This window comes from Erithacus rubecula (assembly GCF_903797595.1).
Source record: "Erithacus rubecula genome assembly, chromosome: 13".
NCBI lineage: Eukaryota > Metazoa > Chordata > Aves > Passeriformes > Muscicapidae > Erithacus > Erithacus rubecula.
Window position 1 is genome coordinate 13926192 of NC_136665.1, and position 21349 is coordinate 13947540.

At 43.7% G+C, this 21349-nt stretch overlaps 1 protein-coding gene and 1 long non-coding RNA gene across 2 annotated transcripts; both read left to right on the plus strand.

Moving 5' to 3' along the window:
• The first annotated feature begins 3328 nt into the window (after positions 1-3328).
• On the plus strand, positions 3329-6825 carry SNTN (sentan, cilia apical structure protein). Its single transcript, XM_079317391.1, has 4 exons — positions 3329-3474; positions 4073-4107; positions 4845-4984; positions 6326-6825. The coding sequence occupies exons 1-4, from the start codon at positions 3365-3367 to the stop codon at positions 6482-6484; spliced, it is 444 nt and encodes a 147-aa protein (XP_079173517.1). The 5' UTR covers positions 3329-3364; the 3' UTR covers positions 6485-6825.
• Positions 6826-11509: 4684 nt separating this feature from the next.
• Positions 11510-14645, plus strand: LOC306807272. Its single transcript, XR_013775683.1, has 3 exons — positions 11510-11585; positions 13283-13407; positions 14402-14645. It is a non-coding gene; the product is annotated as an uncharacterized lncRNA (long non-coding RNA).
• The last annotated feature ends 6704 nt before the right edge of the window (positions 14646-21349 follow it).

A 21349-nucleotide genomic window follows, 5' to 3' on the forward strand; every position in this document is an offset into this window, starting at 1 on the left:
GTAATTCTGGGTTCCACTGGCTCTGCAGCCTGCTTCATTTCCTGCCCAATGCATCAAGGATGAGTTCAGATGCAAACACAGCCCCCAGGGCTCTGCCCTGGCTACATGGGGTTGGTGTGAAATTTTTCCTGGTGACCCAAATCTCCTTCAGTGTGGCCATTGAGCTGCACGTAACAGAGCCTCAGTGATGGGTAAGACTTGGAGAAAGTTTGTGCTCTTGTTGCATGAATTCATGTTGCAATTTCCTGGCCTGATTAGGTTAATTATTTCCAATCTTTATATGTTCTGAAATTGAAAGAGGAATCCAGGATGTAGCCTTGAATCAATCTTGGCTGAAACTGTGATGTGCTGAAAGAGGAAGAGGCAGTGGCACCAACATGTATTGCACCTCCCTGTGGTCTGCTCCTCACAATATCACCAGTTTCACAGCTAATATGACAGACAGATTAAGAACTACTGAGTAAAAACTGCCACTTATTATTTAATCCTTTTCTGAAATAGCTCTTCTCACAGTATGCCACTTCATGTTACAAGCATTTAGTCATTTGTCCACTAGTTTTAAGATAAATTTGTGTCAAAATTCTTTATGTATGTGAATGGATAGTTTACTTAGCTCATGCTCTTCCTAACTTAAATATTCTTTTTTGGGGTTTCTTTTTATTCCCTACTTCTGCTAAACCCAAGCGTTTTTACTTTTGGAATTCTCTAACATCAGCAATCATTTTTATTTTACTATTAATATCTGGTGCTGATTATCCCATAATTTGTCAATGCCATCTATCCTTATTATGAAGACCTTAGCATTTTGATACAGAATTTTGGTAGTTCAGCAGGGAGGCATCCTATTTGTTGTATTTAGTGTCTGTTCTTATACTTTTCTTGTTGTGCCCCCCATTAATGAGATTTTATGTTTTTAAGAATATAGCTGCCTTTCTGAAGCCTAAATGTCCCATAATAAAACATTTCTCAGAGGGAATAGTATTTGGCAATAGTATCTTCAGGATTAAAGATCATCTGGTTCCATCCCCCCTGGGATGGAACTTCCAGGGATGGGACAGCCACAGCTTCTCTGGGTGAAGAGTTCAAGCTATTTCCTGCCTGGGTGAAGTGAGCAGCTCTTCTCCTGCAGCTCCCCAAGGGTTTGCTGGTGAAATGAAGCCTGAGAGGCCAAGAGGTTTGAGTGGATCTCCTGTTTCAGGTATTCCCCTGGATCCTGCCCTGCCCAGGGTCATCTCTAAGGAGTCAGGGCTCTGTCACACACACATACCTTCCACAACATCAGCCTTCCTGAAATGCAAAAAGCATTTCCTTACAAAAAGAGGGGGAAACTCTGGGAGAATTCCAAAAGTGAAGCAGAGGCTGTGACTTTTTGCAGTGGCAATTATTTTAAGTGAACTGCCTGTAAAGATTTTACAGTTTGAAGTGGCAGGTTGTGTATTTTGTGCAGACAGGATTGTTGACGTGTGAAACACGCTAAAAATTGACCAATAAAGGCACCTGGATATTTCAAACATAAATAGTGGGTACCAAAATAGCTACAGAGCAGATGGCCTGGCTCCACACACACCTTGCTGACCAGAATACTCGAGCAACACACCCAGCCAAAATCTCACTGTCTTCAAAGCTGATCATCTGCAAAGGAAGGGTTATCCTCATGCTACCCTTTATCTGTCAGGCACAAACACTCCTGCTAATTAGTGTATTCTAGAGGGATAATGAACCCAGGTTTGTTTGAACTTGCTACTCCCCCAGCAAAGCAAATCACCTGTTCTAGAGTTCAGGCTCTCAAAAGTCGGTGGGATTAAAACAACTGTGAGCTGAAATCTGATCTATGGTGGAAAGATCCCAAAACACAGAGGGCTGGGTTTGCCAGCCCACTCACAGTACTGCCTGCCACTGATAAACAGACAACTGAGTCGTTTCTCACTCTCATTTTTTACCTTGGACTCTAAGACCAAACATCCACATATTAACCAGGATGTAATGCTTTTTGTGTCTCCTTGTATGGTTCAACAGATGTGAAAGGGAATTATCACTTCAACATGATATCAAGACTTCATTTTTTTTTTTAACTGATGGCAGATTACTAAGCCTGAATTCTTGTTTAATTTTAGTGTGTTAATTGATGGAATAATGAGCATTGATTATATGTGTTTTGGCTTCGTCATTGCAATTACAGGCTCTGTTTTATTCATGAGCCAGTCCTAAAGAATGCACTAGAGATCTAAGACAGCTTAAACCTCTCAGAAAAAGGCTCTGAATTGTTTGAGTAATGACACTCTTAGATGGAAAATTAAAGGTTCTCTTTTCCCATGCTTTTTAAGATAATTAAAATCCAGGAACGGTAAGGTGGTGAACATCCTTATTCATTAGCCTTCAGTAATTTAGCTTCTACTAAATGAGGAAAACATTTTAATTCTCTGGGCCATCTGTTGCAGTCTCCTTTGTGTGTCCCGTTACATAAAGTCTCATCATGGATAGTTTTAACATCAGTATTGTTTCCTTTCACCAGGAAGGATGACCTGGATCAGGTAGTTGAAGTCAGTACCTATTAACAGACCACCCTGGAATTAAAGTGGCTGCTTAGTCTTTTAAGTTGAAGTTATCCTGTCTAGACACCTCTGTGCAAAGGATCCACAGAGAGGAGCCCGTGCATGGAGATAGGCAGTGTGACAAGCTGTGTTTTCTAATAGCCATATCCATGCCAATAAATAACAAAGTTCACTGGAGCCCTTCCAGTTCTGCTAATGTGTGACTGCTCTGCCATATGGCTCCGTGCTGCTTTTGGAAGCAGGCACCCTCTGTTCAGCTGGGAACCACAGCACAGGCTCCAGGCTGGATGCTGCTTTTGGAAGGGCTTTGGAGGCAGAGCAGGTCTCTGTGCACTGTGACAGGGAAATAGAATAAATATTGGAGTAGGAGTGTGCTCACCTAGGGTAAATGCTGGATCAGGGACTAGGAAATGCTTGGATTCTGACTCTGGATGTAGGATAACTCACTTTATAGCTCGGGGCAAGTTACATTATCCCACACTGGGAAAGTTTCTTATTAAAATTATAATTTGTATAGATGAATGGCTGCAGTGTTGAATTTATTCCTGATGCAGTTACATCCCCACAGATCTAAGAGGATCCAGGTTCCATTATGAGTTTGGCTTGTTTCTGTCAAATTCCCCTGTAAAATACAAGCCCCACTTGCCAGCCCAGCAGTAGACTGGAGTATTTAACTGGCTCCAGGGTTCCCAGGCAGTGTTTACATTATTGATGGGCATGGCTACAAGCAGGCTGCTTCCACGGGGCAGAGCCTCAATCCACCTGCTTGCATTATCCAGTTGCTGGGAGATCACAAACACCCTGTCCTGGAGATGTGTGGCTGCAGAGCAAGTGTTCCCAGCACCAAGCAGTACTCAGTCAGCCAGCCAGCTCCTGCTTCCACCAAAAAAAGCCCCACAGCTGCTGCAGGCATGCCCAAAGGGTAAGTCATCTCTTTGTTATGGCAGCTGGGTGATCTGCCATTTGTCTTGGAACTCATTATCTGGGTGTGTTTGTCTCTATCACACACTCTGTAATTAGTTTCTAGCGATTCAGCACAAGGTAAGCAGGTTTTGGGTTTTGATTGAAAGCAGGGAGGTGCTTCTCAAAATGTGAGTCCTGCTGGAAATAAAAGCTATGTGCCTGCTCCAAAGTGAGAGCATTGGTGAGGAGGGGATGGCAGACCCCTCTCTGCTTTCCTGGGAATGGATATAAAACTGGGAAACCTCTGGGACATCTTTCATGGTCATGAAGAAATTACACGAAGTGTGTTGCAATGTCCCTCACTTAAATTTAATAATCAGCTGTAGTAAAACTCCAGGCTATTCACTTAGGTGAGGGATTAGAAATTGTATGATTTTGTGCTGCTTGTAGAGTCCATTTTCCTTTCCACAGTGAAGGAAAGGCACCCTCCCTTGGGGAGCCCTGAGTTCCTGGGTGATTAAATCAAACAGAAAGGAGCAAGCTCATTCATGGAGAAATTAAATACCCAACAGAATTTACCAAGTGATAATTGTACCTCTCTGCTTTCTCACCACCAGAGTACCCATAGCCAAGCAGCTGGCATCAATAAAAGGTAAGGGGACCTTTCATTGCACTAGGGGTTCAGGTTTTTCATGCACACAGAAGGTTCTGGCAGTGTCACAGGGTTTGCAGGGGCTGTGCAGATCCTCAGCTGATGCAAGTCAGGAGGGTCTCATGGGTCCCTGTGCCATGTGCTCCTGTGTTGTCACATCTCTTGTGCTTGCCTTTTCATAAAAAATCCCGACATAAATCATCTGTGTAACCTCTGCTAACAGGGGCTTGTGAGCATGCAGAGTCATGCATGAGTGGGGGAAATGAATCCAGCCAAATCCCAAGAATAATGCTGGATGCTGCACTGATGCTCAGACATGGATGTTCCTGTGCAGCCAGGCTTCCACATGGGCCATGTTTTCCCTGATGCAGGTCTCTGGGAGTCCAAATGCACCCAGGAGATGGTCACCATGCCTGTCCCATGGTGTGGCAGGTCCTCACTGCATGCCCAGGGTCAGGGCAGACCAGATGGGTCTCAAGCCCATGCTGTCACAGCCCTAGCTCCAAAGGAAAGCTTCCTTCAGGGTGTGATTGCATGGGATATGAGGCATGTTGCTGGCCCACTCCAAATAAAATCTGGGCCAGATCCTCTGTGGATATAAACAGTTTCAGTCTCATTAACTTTAATGAAACTACACAGATTTCCACCTACCCAGGATGGTTCTAACAATTTATTTCAATTATATCTCAAAATCTTTTTTTTTTTCTTTTTTTTGGATAAACTTTTTCTCCCTCTAGCTCTAAGAAAAGGCTCAGACCTTGAAAAGGCTTTTGCTACAGCAGCTTTGGTGTACAACAGCTATGCTGACCCTGAGAGCAAGCTCAGCAAAGCTGAGACCAAGAGTTTACTGCAGTCCCAGTTTGGGCATTTCATGCAGGTGAGGGGGTCTGCTGAGTGGGTGGCACTGGGACAGCTCTGGCTGAGAATTTTGGGTGCAGGAATGGCAGCTCAGCTTGGCAAGCATCAGTCCATCTCCCAACTGAGACCTTAGGGACTTGATACAAACATATTCTGTGACTTAATTGCTTTATGTTGAGCCTGTGTCTAACACAGGGCAAAGGAGGGGGACAGCAATAAACCACAACTGATGCCTGCTTGAATTTGTTTAAAAGTAAACAGGGCAACTGAAAAAAAAAACCCAAAAAAAAAAAACAAACAAGCAACCAAATTAAAACTCTTGGATGATGACAAGAGGCTGGATTTATGAAGAGAAGAAACCCTTGGCATTTAAAGAGGTGTTTGGTGGTTTGCCAGAGCCAGCCCTGTGTTCACTGCAGTCACTGGTGGGCTCCTGGGGGAGAGGGGCAGAAAGCCCTCACCCGCCTGGCTGGGTATGGTGAAAAAACCACCACAGCAGCACTTGTGGCTGTAAACTTCCTACAGGGCTTTTTTCCCATCCCTAAATTAAAAAAAAAAAAAAAAAAAAAAAAAATTACCAAGTGGTAAGAAAAGCTATATAGAACTAATAAAAAAGAGCTCAAATAAGTAAACAAGAGAGGTAATACCTTTACTTCCAAAAATAACAGAATGACATGACTGGTTGGGGAGGGGAAATTCAAATTAGAAACTAGGCACCTTATTGAAAAAAAATTGAAAATATCACTGGAAGCAATTAAGCTGGAGATCCTGAGATGGTTTGGAAATTAAGCTAAAAAACTACTCTGGCACTCTAGCAAGGTTTTTTTCATAAAGAAATATAAATAATAGATATGCTACAGAGTTTTAATAATCTATTCCAATATGAATTCCCAAGAGGACCAAGAATAGCAGTACTAAAGTTATGCCTGTAAAAATCAACATTTCTGAGACCTTTACAATATGTATTTGTATATATTTAAACATTAAATTTAAGAGGGTTGGTCAGTTGATTGTTTCCTCCTCCCAGTTTTATCAAGAAACAGGACTCCCTTTTTTCCTAGCAGTTACCAGCTAAATCATCATCATCAGATTTTCAGTCATGATTAGGTGTCTTTTAAAAGATATATTCTGGATTCTGATGGAAACTTTGAGGACTGGTTGTTCTCCTGTCTGATTGCAATATTTCTGATTGAATTTCTTTGGATACCTTTTGAAAAACTAATATGAATGTGGATATAACAACCTGAATGGGAAAATTAAAAAATACATTAATATTTACATATGTATATGCCTTTTTTCTAATGATGCAATAAAAAAGGAATCTCATGCTTTCATTTTTTTTATTTAAAATCCTCCATAGGGCCAAGAAAACAAACCAAAATACCAGGAAATAATTTCTTCCTTGGATGAGGAATCAGAGAACAAAATTAATTTTGAAGATTTCTTGATCTTGTTAGTCAGTCTCACTCTAATGTCTGACCTGCTACAAGAGATCAAGAATGTGAAAACCACAAAATAATCTGTGATTTTAAAGAAGAAATGGCCTGGCACCATATGAGTGAGTGAGCTACACACTGTGTGCCTGGATACCCTGTGCTGGCTCCTTGTAAATGGAATAAAATTGTGTCCAAACCTGGCTGAACTTACTCCTCTCTTGAAACCCTCCATGGAGCTGGTGCTCAGGGGTCTGTGTCCACTACATTTGTGCTTTGGGAGAGGGAGTGAAACTAGAAAAGAGGTGGTCCAGACCAGGGATGGTGGGGGAAAAGGGTGGCCAATAAATTATTTGTGTTGGAACTGAGGGATATTGGGTAGGGCCAGAGCCTCAGTATTAAATGCTCATCATCCTAATATTTGGTTTTATTCCAACCTACAAAGTCCTGTCTCAGAGCCAACATTTGTCCCACTGTGGCATCCCTATGGGACAAAAAAGCAGTCACACCCCAGGAACAGAACAGCTCTCTAAGGATTTAATAAGATTCTACCAAGATGAACGAGCCAGAAAAATTTTGGAGCCTTTTAAATTTTTTCTTCTTCCTCAGCTGGAAAGGAGAAGATAATAATGATTCAGCTTTGGTGCATTAATTTTTAACAGGAAGGGATCAAACTCTCTGGTGTTAAAAGAAGGAATTAATGCCAGCTGAGTGAGATTTAACTCTTTGACATAAAAAGGCTCTTAGTGTTTTCAGGAGCTAAGACAATGTTTTGTAATGGATTTTGATGTGAAAAGGAAGGTCTCTGCAGTGGGATGGAGCTGAAAGAAGAAATGCAAATGGACATGGTGGATTTTGAAATGAAGCTCAGCAGGTAAGGTGCAGGGTTTGGACCTCAGCCAGGACACAGCCTCATCTGGAGGTCAAATATTCATTTAGTCCTACTACAAATAAATCAGCAAAGCCTCTTGTGATGGTGGGTTGCAAGAACAGGCAGCACCCAGCCTGTGGCAGTAAGTGACAAAGCCAGCACAGTGTTTGTGTCTGTCTGTCTGCTCAGGGACATCCCAGTGCTCTGGGGGTGGCTGCTCCCATGGGTGCCCACCTTGGTATCACAGTTTAACACTGGTACTGTGTCCCTGGTGTTAGTCTCTTTTCCTGTCTCCTTTTTTTTGGCCAGGTAGATTTGTGAAAACCTAAAATATCAGCTGATGCTCATTTTCTGGGTTAGAAAGATGAACTGAATCTAGGCAGGTTTCCCATTACTCAGGCAAAGATAACACAGCACAGTCCTGAAAAGATTGTTTGGGAGCCATTGGTGATTCTGGAAGCATAAATTTCCTAATAGTCCTCTGTCACAAAAATAATAATAATAATAATAATAAAAAAAAAGCTGAATGGAAAAAATATTGTGAAGCCAATTAAGAAAAAGTTCTTTGAAATTGCTAAGGCTCTAACAGAATTTTTGCCATTGCTGAAATGTTTCTAAATCTTTCATGACTTGAATTAATGACTTAAGAGCCTTTTATCAAATCAATTCACTCTATCATCTTATCATGTGCAAACCCTTTTTATCCCAATTTGGTGTCTTGTGAGCAACATTCCCCAGTCCCTGACTTGGATCAAAAGCCCCTTGTGCTAAGCACAGTGAAAATTCGAAGAAGCAATTTCTGAACAACTCAATAGCAAAGATATTCAAATGGTAGGGAAGGAATCAGAGGCACAGAAAAACCAAGTGCCTTGTGACACATGCAGCAGAGCTGGAGCTGGATTCCAGCCTGCAGTGGGCTGCTCACACAGAATCCAAGGCACTGTGATGGTTTCTGAACAAAGGGAATGGAATGTGCAAGGCTTGATCTGCCTCAGCCCTTGAAAGCCCCACCTGATGCTCAAAAGCACAAGGACATACTTGGAAAAGCCCCAGCATCTCCTTTTAGTTACTAGAAGTTTGCACCTTGACTGTGGAAAATGCTCTTTGATTAACTCGGACTATTTGTGGCTGCCCTGAGCACTCTCAGCTCTTGGCTTTGAAGCTGATCTGGTGCAGGCAGCATGTCTGGCTGATCCTCAGAGCCGGCTCTAAGCTTGCTTAAAAGGCTGCTGTTGTGCTTTGTTTAGTTCCTAGCTTACTCCTGTTGGAAGCAAAGAGAGTTGATCTTTGATTCCTCAGAGCAGAGCCCAGCAAGTGCTGGGAGCTGAGCAGCAGCTGAGTTGATAAAATCTGCAGGTTCCTCTGCCTCAGCAAGTGGGAGCATCATGTCAGTGTCTGATGCCCTCAGAAGTGCAAGTGGCATGAAGAGCAGGCAGCCAAGAGCTGTCCTCTGTGTGCCTGGGGCTGTGCTGGGATTTGTGCCCTGGGAGTGCTCAGGTGTGAACCTTGGGAGCTTCTATAGCCTTTGGATCTAAGCTTTCAGTTGTGATCTGAAAAGTCTGAATCATCTCTGCAGTTACATCAGCATTCAGGTGACTGCCAGGGGAGAAATGAGGGACAGGGAGAATTTCAGCCTCAGATCTTCAGCTTCCATTTCCAAATATCAGCTCAGGAAGGCAGGTTAATTCTCGTAATTTAATTAGCACACCTACTGTCACAACACGGTTAGGAAGCAGTGAAAGAATATAGCAACACATGACTTCCTTCAGAGGGGGAAGAAAAGCAATTTATTAAAAAAGCAATCACACTTTTATAGACTAGATTGTAGAACTGAGGATAAAGTTAATTTCATTGGTCCAGGGAAGGTAACACCCCTTGCAAACATGCTTTCACCCCAACATCACATCTCTCACATATCCTCCTGTGCCAACTGCAGGTGCTAATCTCTGTTATTAATTCTTTCCCTTCTGGTTTCCTTTGAGGAGCTGGAGAAAGACTCAAACTTCTTTTTCCCTAGCTCTCAGTATCCACAACCTACAGCTTCTCCCCACGACTTCTTACTTTGTATCTGGCCTTATCTTTTTGGCCTGCTGAATTCAGAAAGTTTTTAAAATCTGTCTTTAGTGTAATTTCTGAGAGGCTCTCACAGATTGCAGGGGAACTCTCCCATCCCAGTGCACTGACTGAGGAGGTGAGTCAGGGCTTTGCATGCTGAATTTTCTTCTGGGAGCCCAGGGCCACACACACCATATGTACAATTTTTCATAAATCTTTCAGAGAAGAAAAGTACATTTTTCAACTGGCTTGCTGTTACTGTACCTTCAGTAAGACTTCATATCTGGGGCACTGGAATGCAGAAAAATCTCCAACCCAACCCTGAGACTCTTCCTCCTCCTCCATTGGTGGCCCAGACAATCTTCCCACTATTTTCTTAGATTTGTTTTCCCAGGAGTGTGAGATTTGTTCACTTTGACATCTTTCTTTGACACCTGGGACAACTGGAGGAAGTCCATGTACAGATGCTGACTCATTTCCTGCATTTGCTGGTGAATTTTTCTTGATCCAGTTCTTCTGCCTCCATATCCACATAATGCTTTTTTGAGATTTGTTTGAAGAAAATGTGCACTAGCAGACACGTTCAGGTTAAGCATTATATGACAGCTTCTTTTCTCTGAAGCTGGCAGGGGCAAAAGCCACACTGGGGATAGAATATCCACAGGTAAATATCCCTTTTTTCCTGGGACACTGTAACTGCTGTCATGGAATCCCTGGGTTTATACAACACTACATGGGTTATATAGGGTTTTGCCTAATTAATTAATAAAACCAAATTGCAAAATTGTTTTCTTATTAAACTGATCTCACTACAGAAATAAAGCTGATTACTTCCCTGACAAATTTTAATTAGGTAGCTACAACAAACTGTAATAAAGACCACAAATTAAAAACAGATCATAATAGATGTGGCTTTATCAAATGCTGTGCTAGTACCAGGCAACATACACAATGATTCAATTATACAGAAAAAGCTCATTTTTTCTCCTCTGGTAAAGATCTATCTTCCTTCTAGTGGAAGGAAGAATTTATATAAAAACATTACATTAATAACCAACACATCAGTAAGTGTTTATTGGTAGTTGCTTTCCAACAACAGCTCTTGTACATTCTGCAAGACTCAATCATTAAGACACTCTTTATTTCTCCTCTAAATTGATACTTGTAGTACACATGACCCAAGGTTACTGCAAATCCTCTGAGGACAATAAAGGCTTTATTACCTGCACATATACTCCTCAATTTATCTTTCCTATTTTAGCTTTTTAGGGCTTGGATCCAGCTCAGCTGAAAACAGAACACAATTTGATAAGGATTTGCATAAGAATTGTAAGCAGAGGCCCACACAAATTAAGCATTAATTAACGAGCACCTAAAGGCTTCTGCTGAATGCAGCCTGAGGCCAGCAATGCTGGGAGAGCTCAAATACATGTGAAGGAAAGAGTGGGTAAGCACAACAAAGAGAAATCCTTAATTCTTCTCTCATACCTATTCCAGCCCTTGAGACTGCAGAAGAATTGCAGACTTCTATCCCAGCTAGAGGATGACAAAGGTCAAAAGGAAAGTTCTTCTAACATGGAATTAAATTCATGCAGAAGCTCCCAGGCTTATGTTGTGTCCAGAATGCTGGACTCTGCTGGAGGAGCAGTGGTGCTCTGAGCTGCCCCCCAAGGAGGGAGAGGCTGCCCCACAGCCTGGGCAGAGTGTGGGTGCAAGGTGGGGCTGGGGGTGTTTGGGCTGTGCTGATGCCCTGGGATTGCAGCAGAGGCAGGTTTGTGCTTCCTGCTGCAGGGTCTGGGGGGATTCACCTCCTCTGTGGGACTAAAGAGACCATGGATGTAACAGGACAGTGAGATTTGGAATTGAAAGAAGGATAAGAAAGACTGGAGATTTTTGAAATTGCTAAAGTGACCATTTTCCTTATGTGGCAAAGGACTCCTAAGGAAAGTGGCTTGTAGCTTTCATGGGTGGCAGCCACACTCTGGACACATCTGCTGCCCCTCATCCCACCTGTTACAGCCACAGCCTTCACTGACAACATTTTGGCTCAGGTTCTCCCCTTTTTTTCTAACCCTGAGAAATATTTAGCAGCTCTTCCTCAGGCGTTTAGCTGGAAGCTCTCAGCTGCTACATATTTTAAATCAACTCAAAAATTCTGATTAAAGGAAAACACCCTTTTTTTACAGAGCTCTTGGGAGAGATGTCAGGGTCTGGTCTTCCCAGGCTGAGCAGATGGAGAGCTGTTTTGTCCTGCCTTACAGGTATGTGAAATACCTCCTTGCACTAGAGATGTGTTAATATACCAGAGAATAACTGCTGCTGTTAATTGGAGATGGGATTGTTGGTGTCCATGACTTAGTGCAGTTGTGCAGCTCTCTTGAACACAAAACAGCCTTAGAAAGGTCCAGGCAGGTCTTGTTTCTTTAATTTTTGTGGTTTTTTTTCTTTCTTTCTTGTAAGCAGCAGTAGGAAAGGAAAGGCAGGACTGTCCCCTTGAGCTGGAAGCCACTTGCACTGTCAGTGTGCTGTGCTGCAGCCTGGGAGTATTTTGCTGTTGACAATTACATCCTAACAAGATTCCTGGTGAGATGTGTGCATCCTGCTGAGTGCCAGGAGCTAACAGGGACCAAGAGGTGCCTTGAGATCGATTGGAGCTCGCAGTCAGTTTGTTAATGTAATGGGAGAGCCTGAACCTCAGCTAATAAGGGAATGCATGGAAGCAGTTGTGCAAGGATTGCTGAAACCTCTCAGATCTCTGCAGTGACTCAGGAGTGAGTGGTGTCCTCAGGGTCTCTTTGGCAGTGTGGTGGCTGTCCCTGCCTGCCTCATGTGCTGGGGCTGCCCCAGGGAGAGAGAACAGGAGGGTTTGGGAGCCCAGGCTGTTGGTTTGGCAATTGCTTTGCTCTCAAGGAATGTGTTTAACTTGTTGCTAAGATGCTTCTGCTGATGTTCTCCTTTTTGTGATGCCCAGGGAAAGATGGCAGAAAATGAGGTGGGGTATTAGTTTATGTAGACCTGTGTATATATATAAAATATACATAACATATTTTGACATATCTATACACAAGGTATAATAGATATGTACAATATATAACTACTATCATACATATGCTACATATAAAGTATCTCTATGTGCATATACACATGCAAAATCTCTTCCAGTTTTCTCTATCCTGATTTATCTCGCCTAAAAACTTCGTTTTGCTTCTAAATGGCTTTCTAGGCCACTTATAACTGCAGTACAAATCACTGGATACATTCCTTTTCTGTTGAAAAACCGGGGCTTATTCATAGTCTTGTGGGGTTTGGTTTTTTTAATCCCTCTATTTATTAATGCATTAAAAGATCCTCCTTCTCATCCTGTGACATCCTAGCAGCTTTAAGTGCCTTGGAGAGAGGCTTTGTTAAAAGCCCTTTGGCATTAACATGCTGCTAAAGGGAGCAGGCAATCGTTCTGCTGGTGTGACAGTCCTTCCTCTGCCGGGAGACATCCCGTCCCTCCCTGTGCTGCTCTTTCTGACAAAGCTTTTCCCCAGCTTGCAGCTACTGCTCTGCTCAGCTTTAGCAGGCTCTCTCTTAAACCTATTCTCACAATTGCTGTTTCTCTTGTCTCTGGTATTGATGGTAATGAGAGCAGGGTTGTCACCCACCACAGGCAGCTGTGACTGGCATCTGTGGTGGAAGATCCTTGAAAAATATATTTATTTTCTTTTTTCTCTTTTTTTTTTTTTTTTTTTTTTTTTTTTTTTTTTTACTATCTGTGAGCTGAGTACTGCTTTACTGCCAGTGGGGGTATAAAGAGTACAAAACCATTTTTATTCATAACTTAATGCTTTATTCTCTTCTCTTCTGCTAGTTAGAACCCAGATGGTGTCAAATATTTCATGAGGGTTTGAGGCTTTCCTGGTACACACCACCTTTTTTTTTTTTAAATATGCTCCCTTTTTTTTTTTCTCAGAAGCTCCTCCAGTGTAATCTAGCCCATTAGTTTAGAGGGAGGGGGGCCATGATGATAGCAGAGCCTTGCTGCTTTGCCATTTTGCCTGTGACACACTGCTGTGTTCTGACTGTGTCTTATTGAAGGTAATTACCATGGAAAAGTCATCAGCTCCTTCTCCAGACACACACCCCACACCTCCCCCAGCTGCATGTGGCAGGAGCCAAGTGCTCACATGGTGTTAGCTCTGAGACACTGCTCCAAAATCTTGCATTTCATTAGTTAATGCTTCCCTGGGGATGTAAGGAAGGTTGGGACTGTCTGGAAATACAGATCCAAAAGGTTCATCTTTACAAGAACAGGTGTCCTGAAGGTGCCCTGTGATCCTGGTTTGAAGGATCATTGGTCATGGGGAGCCTTCCCAGTGACCTGGCCATGTGGGACCAGGGCAGTGACTGTCCCCTTGTCCTTGCACTGGGGAGAGCACACCTCAAATCCTGGCTTCAGTTTTGGGCCCCTCCCCACAAAAAGGACATTAAGGGGCTGGAGTGTGTCCAGAGAAGGGAATGGAGTTGGGGATGGGTCTGGAGCACTGTTTGATGATGAGAAGCTGGGGGGGCTCAGCCTGGACAAAAGGAGCTCAGGGGGAACCTTCTTGCTCTCTACAGCTCCCTGAAAGGAGGCTGTACTCAAGTGGGGTTCAGTCTCTTCTCCCAGGTAACAAGTGACAGGACAGGAGGAAACAGCCTGAAGTTGTTCCAGAGGAGGTTTAGATGGGAATATTAGGAAATGTTTTCTCACTGGAAGGATGGTCAGGAATTAGAACAGGCTCCCCAGGGCAGTGGTGGAGTTTCCACTCCTAACAGTGTTCAAAAAATATGTGAATGTGGCATTTAGGGAAATGGTTTTATGGTGAACTGGCAGTGCTGGGTTAGAGGTTGGATTCAATGAGGGTAGAGGTCTCTTCCATCCTAAACTAGTCTATGACTCCCCACACACAGACTTTGTCCCAGAGACTGTTGAGTGACTGCAGTACCACAGGGTTGGGATGCTGTTGGTTGAAGCATCCGAAACAAAATTGTGGGGAATATTTAACAAGATTTTCTTTCTGCCCAACAAGTTTTCTTTGCTTTACTGCAGGGCTCTTAATTTGATGAATTAATGTGAGAAGTGCTAATGTACCAGCAAAGACAGCAGGCAAAGATCTGTCTGCTGATCCCAGACACGACTGATTTCAGCTGTGCTGCTGATGCCACTAAAAACTGCCATAAAGATAACAGCAGTATCTCTACAGCCTCACAGGAAGGTGTTTGTAGCTTTACATTTCTCCTCTCCCTCCCAGATAAGACTGTGGGCAATTATCTTTGAGAAAGAAGTGCAGGTTGCTGGGTCTGTGCTCTGGAGTGCCCTGGACAGAGGTGCTCTCACTGGATGGTGACACTCAAACCTCCCTTCCAGAGGGTTTATTTTCAAGCTGTGGAGCCCCTGCAGGCTGTGATTCTCCTGCACTGGCTGCCCAAGTGCATCCTCCCTGCTGCCAGGGCTCTGGTCCTGCTGCTTTGATTGCCTGATGCTGGAGCCTGAGGAAAGAATCTTGCAGCTCTAACATCTGCAATTCAACCCCAGGGAGAGAGAGAAGAAAGTCAGAAGCCCCATGCTCTCATTACTGTGATGGAAAGAGGCCAAGTTAAAGTGTCCAAAGGGAGACACTGCCTTGTTCCTGATGTATTTGAGTAGGCAGCTCATTGGCCCACGCTTTCCACACATAGCTTGTACAATTTTACAAAACCTACTTAAAGGGTATGTAGTGATAGGACAAGGAGGAATGGCTTTAAACTGAGAGTAGGTTTGGGCTGGATATTAGGAAGAAGTTCTTTCCTGTGATGAGGTGCTGGCACAGAGATGTGGATGCCCCACTCCTGAAAGTGTTTAGGACCAGGTTGGATGGGGCTTGGAGCAATGGGATTCAGTGGGAAGTGTCCCTGCCCATGGCAGGAGGGCTGGAATGAGATGATCTTCAATATCCTTTCCAACCCAAACCATTCTGTGATAGAAGTAGAGGTCTGTTGTTGGGTTCCCACAGTGTTTCTAGAAGCAGCTCACATGGTCACTGTGCATGGTGATGTCTTAATTCTTTCACAGCATAAAATAACAATCACAGTTTGCATATGGAAAACACCTTTACAACTCTCTGCCTGGTTGAACTTGTCCACAGCAGGTTCTCAAGTGATGCATATTGAAATGGAATCGCCTTGAAATGCCTGTCTCAAGAGACCTCCAAGCAGAGGGGACAGGATTGCTCTGCTGCTGTTTTGAAAGATAAATGACCTGGCTGTGAGTGACAGTCTGCTCACATGAGGAGTGTTTAGTCATTTGGCATGAAGCAGAACATCAAAATCATTAAGGTGTGTGGGCTCTGCAGGGTGTAAATAAGTTACAAATTAGGGATTCTGAGTGGCTGCTTGCCCCTTGCAAGCAGTGCTCCAAGTGATTAGTGTTCTCTTTGTCTAATCAAAGTTCCTCAGCTCAGAGCAGGTTTCTAATTTAAACACTTGAGTACAACATATTTCACTAAATTAAATCATTGCAGACAAATCATTGCAGAAATCTGTGTCTCATGCACAACAGATTCTACCCCCACCCTATATATGACTTTTTCTTGACTTTGTAACACATTTTCCTTTGAAGGGTAAATGATTCCCGGTAGAAATATGAATAACCTTGGCTTTGCATTATTATATCTTCAAGCAACTCATTTAAGATGTCTTGTAGAAAATGCCAAAAGCAGCTTATAACATAAAGCATGTGTGTAAATATTGTAGCACTGCTCCAAAAAAAGGAGCCTTCTCTGAGTAAATGCTCCTTTATGCAAACAGCTGGTAGGCAAAGCAGTAAGTGGTTATCAACACAGAGATTTCCCCTAGAGCCCTAACAGCATGTGCATCTTTCCTGCACTGCCCTGGGTCCCAGCTCTTGGCAGCCCTGCCTGCAGGGTTGAATGCAGACTTTAAGCCTGTCTGATGAACAAACCACCATGGTACAGCTGGCTGTGATCCAAACTGGAGAAGGCTTTGGTTCCCTATACAGCCATGGAAAGATACTTTAGGCTGAGAAAACTTATAAATGTTCTTGACCCAATGAAAGGGAGAGTGTGCTGTGCTTGCTGAATGGTGACACCTAGCAAAAGGTACATCCTGGGGCTGAGGGATGCAAACAGAGCATCCTGTAAGTAGAGGGAGAGGATGTGGCAATGTATGTGCAGGGGGAGAAGATTACCCTTGCCTGCAGTGATTTAACTTGGAGCCTGACATAAATGTGGGCTTGAGCTGTAACTCACAAACAGTGGCTTTGTAGGGTTTCTTTTTTCCTCTGCCAGAGGCAGAGACATCTCAATTGGCTGTACAGCAGCTGCTGAGCTGCTGCACTGGCCAGATGAGCACATTATTGCACAGCTGATGCAACTTGGCTCAATTTGCTGAGTTTGGAGCTGTGGCCACTCAATAGATGTCTGAGATAGCACAGCATCCATGGGAATGGGAATGCTGCAGCCAGCAGATACACTTTTCATGTAGGGATTATTGGTTACTGGTTTATCCTACAAGGGTAGTGAAGCAGACCTTTATATGCATGAAAATATTCAAGTATATGGTTTTAAAAGATCTGTGAAACTGTGGCTTAAAAAGGATTCTTGGGAGAGGATTAAGGCAGTTACCACCTTCTGGGACCTTGTGTGGAAGGGGTCAGCCCTGTGCTTTGCTCGTGCAGGGTCTCTCATTGCCTTTTCTGAATCAGTTCTGTCTTTCATGGAGCTCAGCTGTTTATCATCTAGGGAAGGGTTACATCTTCTGCTCTGTGGTTTTGGCCAAGTTTTCCTATGGAAAGTGCTGCTGTTTTGTCTTTTGGCCAGCATGGGGATGGTGGTTGGGCAAAGCCTCTCTGTCCCTGCCAGCAGGCAGAGGCTTGTGACAGAGGAGCTGGACTTCCTCTGGATGTGACAGAAAAGCCCAAGGGCACCTGTGCCAGGAAACACCCGTATTTCAAGGACAGTTCATTGCAGAGCAGGGACAGGTGTGGTTTTATCGATGGTTTGATAATCTTTCTGCCTGTTCTGTGACCCTCTGTGCACAAAGCTGGGGAAACCCCTGCAGCCTGTGCACACCCTGGCCCAGGGCAGGAGCACCACAGCAGCACCAGCCTGGGCAGAAAAGCCACCCACCAGCAAGGTGGGAGCAGCAACCGGTGAGGAGCTGACACAGGCAGGTGATGAGCTGCAAATTACATCTATTTCTCAATTAGCAGTTAATTCAAAAGCGTTTTCAGGGCTGTTTGGTTGTTTTGGGTTTGTTTTTTTTTTTTTTTTTTAGTCCAAGTGATCAACAACTTATCACTTCTGGATGTGTGTGCTTCAGACAAGGGACTGCTCACAGATCATTGACTGGAATTGTTGCTGCCTTCTGGTTTTGATCTAAACCATGCGCTGATGAATGAGAGAAATATTTTTAAGGACAAGAGGATGGTGGATGCCATATTTCTGGTGTAAACTGAATAAGGAGGCATGTGCTAAAACTCAGGGAAATTTTGTGATCATCTCTCAGAAATGCCAATCTCTCCTTGGCATGTGAATAATCCTTAATAATGAATAAAGCTGTTGATATACCAAAACAAATGTGAGGGAGTAGTTTGCCAAAGGAGCAGATGCTGTGTTGCGTCCCATTGTATGGTTAAAACTCCCAGAAATTAATTATCCCCAAACATTTTGCTTTTCTATTAAGTGAGAGTTGTCTCATTCTACAAAATTCTAGTTCCTCAGAAGAAGCAGAGAACACTAGAAGTATTACAATAATTTCTGTCTGTGAAATGAAAAAGTTCTGAAGCACTTTTTTGTTGGTTATTTGGTTTTTTAGTAGAAGAAAACAATTTTTTTTTTCTTTAGCATCTTTTAATCACTAAGTAAATTTCTTTTGAAGCCTATATTATTTTTTTTCTTTTAATTATTCCTTCACTTTTCCCAGTCAGGCCGCTAGCCCCCCCATCAACACTATTTTCAGAGATACTTGCATTCTAGTGCAAAATTACCCTGACAGAGATTCCACAGAGTCTTTCCTGTTCTTGTTGCTGGGATTGGAATGTGAAACCCCTCTGGGTGTGTTGTGTAGAAACAAATCAGCCTTTGCAGCATGTGCCAAACCATTCCTGTGAGCCCAGCCATGGTTTAACCCCCAAATCTTCCATCTTCCCAGGGGAAACCACCACTGCTGCTATAAAATCCTTGAGCAGAGTGTAACCTGCTGTACTCACATGGGGCTGCTGTTCTGGTTTGACAACATTTTTATTTTTGCTTTGCCATGGAACAGAATAAGAGAAATAAAAAACCTCCCATGACAGATGACTGTGTGTGCAAAGCAGCATCAACAGGAAATAACTAATCCTTGTTCAGCCTGGAGAAAAGGAGGCTCAGGGGAAACATTATTGCTCTCCAAAACTCCCTGAAAGGAGGTTGTAGCCTGATGGGAGTCAGCATCTTCTCTCAGGTGAAAAGTGACTGGTCAAGAAGAAACAGCCTCAGGTTATACTGGGGGAGGTTTAGGTTGGATATTGGGAAATGGATCTTCACCAAAAGGGGTGGAGTGTGGGGGCAGGCTCCCCAAGGAAGTGGTGGGGTCAGCATCCCTGAAGGAATTTAAAGGACATGTAGACATGGCACTCAGGGACATGGTTTGGTGGTGGGCTTGGCAGTGCTGAGCTAGTGGCTGGACTTGATCTCAGGATTTTTTCCTACCTGAATGATTCTGTGATTTTTGCAATGACTAATATATGATGACTGTTGCTTTGCAAGCCTATGCTGGTCAGCCTCCATGCCAGTGCTGTCTCCACTTTACACACAAATGCTGCAGCCCATGGGCAGAGATTTCAGAGTGCAGACACAGAACAGAATTCAGTGTAAGGGGATGATTGAGATGTCTGGATTGGCCCCATCCAAGCATGGCCAGCCAGGCTGTTTTGGAGTCTGAGCTGCAGCTCTTTCTGGTGCCTTGTATGTCACAGAGGTGCAGGGGGCTGTTCTGCAATGTGTTGTGGAAGATGTGGGGAGCTCCTGCAGCCCCTGGCTGGGCTGCCCTCATCAACCCAGGGGCTGTTCTGAGTTCACACTTGCTGTTTCTCAGGCACTGAATTGCACCCATGGGCTTGGCAATAGCTGTGTGGGTTTTAACCCTGATAACATAAATGAAATTAGCATGGTTGATAAGCTCATTATCCAGTCCTAGACCTTTTAATACATTTTGCTGTCTAAATAGGAGGCAGGAATCTGCTGTGAGCAGAGACTGTGACTTGCACAGACAAGTTTATCCAAAAGAAATGACCAATAACTCATCCCTAACTGCAGTGAGCACAGGAGAGTAGTACACTACCAGCTGCTCTCTGAATTCACAGTGCAGAACTGCTCCAGTCCCCAACATAACAGATTATGGGAGCTCTGGAGGTCTGTCCCACCAGCCCCACTGTCAGATGCAATTGCCTTTTACAGGAGGGCTCACAAAGTGCCTGCTCAGCACTGTTCTCTTCAATGTCAATTGTAACCTGCCAGGCATTGAAATAAAACAAGCTGTTGGCACTGTAAGATGTATTTATGTCACCTTCTGTGCACATCATGGATCCTATAGACCACATGAATCTACATAATCAATTTACTCACTGCAAAAAGCTGTAATTCACAGGTCTGACATGGCCAAAATATTAAAACTCCCTACAGAGGCACTCCCCACCATCTAGACAGCCAGACACCTGCAGATTTCACCCTTTATCTGTCAAAGTGTGTTTCCTTTGATGTTGCAGGTACAGCCCAGGGCTGTGGCATTCAAACAGTTTACATCTCTTCTAGCCATATGAAATCCAGTGTGTTAAATTATTTTCTCAGGAATTTAACCAAGGGGAGGAATGGTATAAACATCTTTAGGCAGAGATGCTATAGGGGAACTTGAAGCCCCTGTTTGACACCCAGCAGTCTGTTTGCCATCACTGTGAGCACAGAGGGGAGGCAGAGATGCCTGCAGGGCTCCAGCTGCCAGCAGTGCTTTGTGGTGGGCAAGGGGGGCACTGGGGAGCGGGGGCAGATGTCCCAGTTTGGACTGGTTGGGGAGAGGCTGAAGTCACAGCTCCAGCATGTTGCTGGTGGAGGAAGACACAGAGGAATTGCAGATAGAGAAGGATGGTCAGTGATGGGGGCAAAGTCCCAGCAAAGCAGGTGTCAGAGTCTCTGCTAATTGCTGGAACTTCTGAAATTTAGAGGTGTGTCGTTTTTTTTTTTTTTTCTCAACCTGTTAAATGGCTCAAGAATTTTGCTGTTGCATGATCCTAAAATGAAATTGTATTCCCTCAACCTTGAAAATCCTTAACTTCTCCTGGGGCTCTGGGAATCTCTCCTTTCTGGCCACAGCAAGAGGGGCTCCTCAGGCTGTGCTTCCTCTGGTGCCTGCACTGAGCAGCTCTGTGAGCTGGGAGACAGATTTTGAACTAAAGCATTGAGGGGACAAAACATGACAGGTTTGTGTGTATTTGGGGAAGCTCTTCAATTCCCCTGCTCTATTAGTAGTTTGGTTGTTTTTTTTAAAGGGTTGGCACAGCTCAGAATCTCCCTAAAGATAAAATACTGCTCTGCAGTCCATCCTAATTCACAGTCCTTCCACACAGCTATCATTTATTCAGAAAAATCAGATAGTAAAATGACCATGACTGCATGCTTCAGAGTGAGTGATTAGAAGAATGTAACTGAGCTGTAGCAGAAAAGCTGAACAAGGATCCCAGAGTCTGATGGCAAATGAATTGCTGGTTGTTCATAGGAGCTTCTTTATCTGAGATTAATGACAGGAGGTTAGTGGCATCTTGCTCGAGACCCTTTTTTGGCTCTGGGACCCTTGCCAAAGTTTAGACTCCCATTCTGAGTGTTGACAGGCGGAGAGAGCACTTCAAAATGTGTTATGGACATAATTAGTTACTGTTATCACAGTTTTCTTAATTAGAATATCATAAAAAGGGGAAGTGTGATGATTTACACAAGGAGGATTGGAAGAGCAGCAATTCTAAAGGCTA